Source organism: Triticum dicoccoides, chromosome 5B (genome assembly GCF_002162155.2).
Source record: "Triticum dicoccoides isolate Atlit2015 ecotype Zavitan chromosome 5B, WEW_v2.0, whole genome shotgun sequence".
NCBI lineage: Eukaryota > Viridiplantae > Streptophyta > Magnoliopsida > Poales > Poaceae > Triticum > Triticum dicoccoides.
Genome location: NC_041389.1, coordinates 219,017,520 through 219,022,067, shown reverse-complemented (window position 1 = coordinate 219,022,067; position 4,548 = coordinate 219,017,520). Strand labels below are relative to the sequence as shown.

Here is a 4,548-nt window from a genome sequence, read left to right as displayed (position 1 = left end):
AAACATGAGAACTAGATCCTACAAATGTAATGCATACAGCAAAATTCGTTTACTCACAATGCATATGTGAATGAATTAATTGTGATCGCGCCAGCATACAGGAACCCTACCCTGGCGATAGGCGGCACAGAAAAGACAACGAGAGCAGAGGAGAGAAACGAGACAAAGAAGAGAGAGACTAACCATATGACGGCCCTGCTTCACCCGGACGTCGACGACGCAGGTCGTCCATCTCCTCCGACGACGGCCGCCGTGACGCACCGCCTCTGATGCCTCCGTGTCTGCCTCAGAATGGTCAGGAGATGAAGCGGTTAGGAGACACGCGGCGGCCACAAATAGACAAGATTCAAGGGGGGTTTGGGCAAAAAAAGTCGCCCACGTGTCACCTTGAAACAGTGCAGGTCGCTGACAGTGGACCCATGCATGCTGGATACGCATGCACTGGAACAGAGTGACTGTATTTGAACCAAATGACAAGTTGTATGACCGAAAAAACGTATTTTCAAAGATCTAGCACTAAACTGTCGACACAAGTTTAGTGACTACAAGTGATATTACCTCTATTATTTATGTGCTATATTTGATATGATATTAATTGCATGTTAAACACGTTGAGGGTTCGTTATTGGAGCAATCTAGGTCACTGAATTGACCTGAATTGATGGCCGAGATCAATTGGATATATCCCTTATCATTTTATATTGGTATATCAATTTAGAAAAGTCAAAATAATCTTGAAGTATTTGGAATCAAACATGATCAGGTATTACATGTGTGAAAAGTAATTCTCAAGAATCAAACATGAACATACACTTGTGTGAAAAGTAATTCTTGAAACTTTTCACACGAGCGTAACACCTGATGATGTTTGATTCCAAAATAATTCAGAATTTTTGACTTCTAAAACTTTCTAAATTATTTTACAGTTCAGGTGCATTGGCACCAAAAGATCCGCGTGGGTATCAAACGCCAAAGATCCACGTGGGTTCAAACGCCACTATATTTGAGCGTAGCGGAGCACACCATTCCGTCTAGTACATCGCAGCGGCGAAGGATTCAGACCTCCTTTGATTTGGAGGAATTTTGTAGGATAGAATTTCTATAGAAAAATTTTGTTTACTGTTCGTAGGAATACAAATCAAATTCTCATTAAGGAATTCTCTATCTCCATATTTCATAGAAAAATAAACATTAGCAAGGACATATCATTTTCTATTCATAGGATTTGAGATGCATGGCATCTTATGTTTACAAGTTTCCTATCCCTATGATATTACTACCCTATGAATCAAAGGAATTCAAAGGATTTTAAATTTGTAAGGAACTTTGGTGGCATCAATAGAGAAACAATAGAATTTTTCCAAGAGGTTTGGATGGTTCCTCGGTAGGATAGTACAAAAACAAATCATTAAAAAATCCTATAGAATTTAATCCTACAAATCACTTTTGAACCAAAGGGGGCCGTTCTGGTGTTCTAGTTTCAAACCATGTGTACTTCTCCTTTGCGAAAAGGATAATACACAAGAAAGGATATTGTGGGATGAATGGACAAAACTCAATTGCATTGCAAATTCTCGCTTATTCACCAGATTACACCGTCCAGCCAGACCCAAAAGGTAAATAACTGTGCACAAATAAGCATCAACCCCCACCCAGCATCCTGACGGAAAAAGAATGGTACATCAAGGGCAAAGCTCCCCTGGCTACAGATGTTTTTTTCTCCACCAAACAGAAGAATGAAAACTAGACATGATAACCTCTAGAGCTCAGTTTGCTGTCTGAATAATATAAAACAAGAGGGCACACAGGGCCGCGTGTGTGGAACATGCCTAATCGGCACGAGACTGGCCAGCTCGGGATGACAGGATGATGCCGACAATGAGACCGTAGAGAGCGAGCGCCTCTGCGAAGATGAGGATGAGGATCATGCCGACAAACAGCTTGGGCTGCTGAGCATTTGCCCTGCAGACAATGATGTTTGATCAGAACGGGGTACAATTTAGGCAAGTTCCAATTGATCCTCCGATGGTAAGGCACGCATGTCAAATCAACAGTATATAGAAGGTAACAGATTTAAATTGCATAATCTTGTACTCCCTCCGTCCGAAAATACTTGTCGGATGAATGGATGTATCTAGACGCAATTTAGTCCTAGATACACTCATTTTCATCCATTTCTCCGACAAGTATTTGGGGACGGAGGGAGTACTTAGCAATTATCAGGTCTTACCCAGGGAGCAACAAACCAGTAGAAAGGAAAGAGCTAACTATAACATTGACAAATACTAAACCCTTAACAAGTTATTAGAATCAGCGTAGCTTAGTTACAAGTTTGGGAGTTTCATTTACAGATAGCAGTATGCATACATATTGCCAAAACTTAACAAGCAGAGAGAATCATACTACTAACTAAACATATAGGACATCACACTAACTAATAAACTACAAAGACCAGAACAAATACAAAGTATACAGTTCAAAGAGTATCATAACTTCATAAGTCCACAAAGGCGGTTCCACTGAAAAATGTTTTTGTCTGGTGAGCAGCATATATAAAGTAAATCCACCATAATAGACCGACTTACACAAAATTCATGGTGAAAGAAGTAATTGACATAACAAAGGCTCATCGTCTATAGTACGTAGGTGAGGGAATAAATTGCCAGTGTCATTTTTCTATATGTCAAGATTGTTTCCTAAGATAATTGGTACAACAAGCATATCATGCCTAGAGAGAAGTGTAGTAATAATAAGAGCTCGTATATGTTCATCCTCAGATTTCAGCTTATTGATGAATTGTTAGTCGAGTCATAAACAACCTAAGTGGATTTGTGTAGAGAATGATCCATGCTGTAACTGAAATTTACTTCTGTTAAGGCTATATTGGAGTATATTGAGACAACCAAATAATGAAACTTGAACAGCGAGCCTACAGAGATTCGAATCTCAAACAGAATCAGGCCAATGAAATTGGGTCAGAACCATCCACCTAAATGCATTCCTTCAAATGCAGCACATGCGCCTGCTAGCTACTACTATGTAGGCACAGGCGTGAGGCATGTGCATTAACAATGCAAATTAGTCATCAACAAACCAACATAGCAGCAAAATCAGTGCGCATAACACAATAAGAGATGATAAATTGAGCTTACCTGACTCCAGCATCACCAACAATGCCGATGGCCATGCCAGCAGCAAGGCCGGCAAGGCCACAGGCGAGCCCGGACGAGAGGTGGGCGTAGCCGTCGAAGAGGTAGTAGGGCTTGGCCTTGGGGTTGATCCCGGTACTGATGATGACGGCGATGATAAGCCCGTAGATACCGAGCACTCCAGCCATGACAACGGGCACGATGGACTTCATGACGAGCTCCGGGCGCATGACTCCCATGGACGCCACGCCGACGCCGCTCTTGGCCGTCCCGTAGGCCGCCCCCATACCTGCAAGGATGGGACACGGAGAGGTCTCGTCAACGATCGCAGGGACTAACCCAGGACCAAAGCGCGCGCTTCGTCTCGCGTGCTAAACGAATCGAATCTACGGAATCGAAGGACCAGCGCGCTAGAAGGGACAACGCTCCGCCGATCCGGGCGGATCAGAGCTCCAATCTTATTCCCGCAAACATATGTAAGCTACACAAAGGCTGGCAAGTTTGAGAGAGATGGGAGAGGGCGTACATGAGAAGACGAGTGCCGCGGCGGCGCCGAGAAAGCCGAAGAAGGGGGCGGTCTCATCGCCGCTGAACACCGACGACATCTTCCTCCTCCTGGTGCTACTGCTGGGATCGGGGTCTGCTCGCTCGTCCACCCAAGCAAGAGCTCGAGCTCGAGCTTTTCTGTTGTCGCTTTGGGATTTGGTTTGGGCTTTTTCACGATCTGATCTGAGGAGGAGGGCGTTGGAGATTGGGGAAGAAGAAGACGGGGTGGGGCGGAATGTTTTTTACTGGACGGTTTTGCCCCTCTGGATGTAGGAGCCGTGTACCCGTGGTTGCCCGGTCAGGAGGGGCACCGGTGCCCTTGTCTGGGTGTAGATTGTAGAATTGGTGTCTCACTGCTCGCGGGCCACGTGGGCGGAGCGTTGCGTGGTTGACGTTGTTCCAGCCTTTCGCGTACCCATGGGTCGTGCTCTACTCATCTACTAGTCGTCTCGTCTCTGGAACACGATTTCTGGCGGCAAGCAGCGGTGAAGTTCGTGGATCGTAGGTCGTGGATCTGTGTCAATATTCGCGAACTGATTTTTCTTTTTGCAGGGTAATATTCGTAAACTGATTTGTGAATATAATTTTGTGTTGTTTATGTGCGTACTGCATTTGTAAATCAAGACGGTATACTTGTAGATGTAGGATCGGGTACCTCTTCGTGTGCCTTCTAAACCGTTGTCGCCCTTCAACCAACATTTCTATAGAAGAAACGGTTAGTTCCAAGGATTGGACCATATCAACAAGAGGAGCAGAGTTATATCCAAGGATTTTACCGAAAAGGTTAGTTCTTCTTGTATATTTGGTCTTGATACATGTTTCCTGTTCTATACCCTTTAATCTCTCTAATACT

The 4,548-nt window shown here is 44.2% G+C and overlaps 1 protein-coding gene across 1 annotated transcript; it reads right to left on the bottom strand.

Moving 5' to 3' along the window:
* Positions 1 to 1,541: 1,541 nt before the first annotated feature.
* On the bottom strand, positions 1,542 to 3,905 carry LOC119308114 (V-type proton ATPase 16 kDa proteolipid subunit-like). The gene is made up of 3 exons (XM_037584241.1): positions 3,676 to 3,905; positions 3,153 to 3,438; positions 1,542 to 1,962 (listed from the first exon to the last, which is right to left on the bottom strand). Exons 1-3 carry the CDS (start codon positions 3,752 to 3,754, stop codon positions 1,830 to 1,832), a joined length of 498 nt encoding a protein of 165 aa, XP_037440138.1. The 5' UTR covers positions 3,755 to 3,905; the 3' UTR covers positions 1,542 to 1,829.
* Positions 3,906 to 4,548: the final 643 nt, after the last annotated feature.

What these genes read in the sequence shown, in the direction of transcription:
- LOC119308114 (XM_037584241.1), bottom strand. Translation starts at nt 3,754, where the DNA reads ATGTCGTCGGTGTTCAGCGGCGATGAGACCGCCCCCTTCTTCGGCTTT. An exon ending in CGCGGCACTCGTCTTCTCAT is followed by an intron (nt 3,439 to 3,675) that starts GTACGCCCTCTC and finishes CCATCCTTGCAG; the next exon opens with GTATGGGGGCGGCCTACGGG. An exon ending in GTTGGTGATGCTGGAGTCAG is followed by an intron (nt 1,963 to 3,152) that starts GTAAGCTCAATT and finishes CATTGTCTGCAG; the next exon opens with GGCAAATGCTCAGCAGCCCA.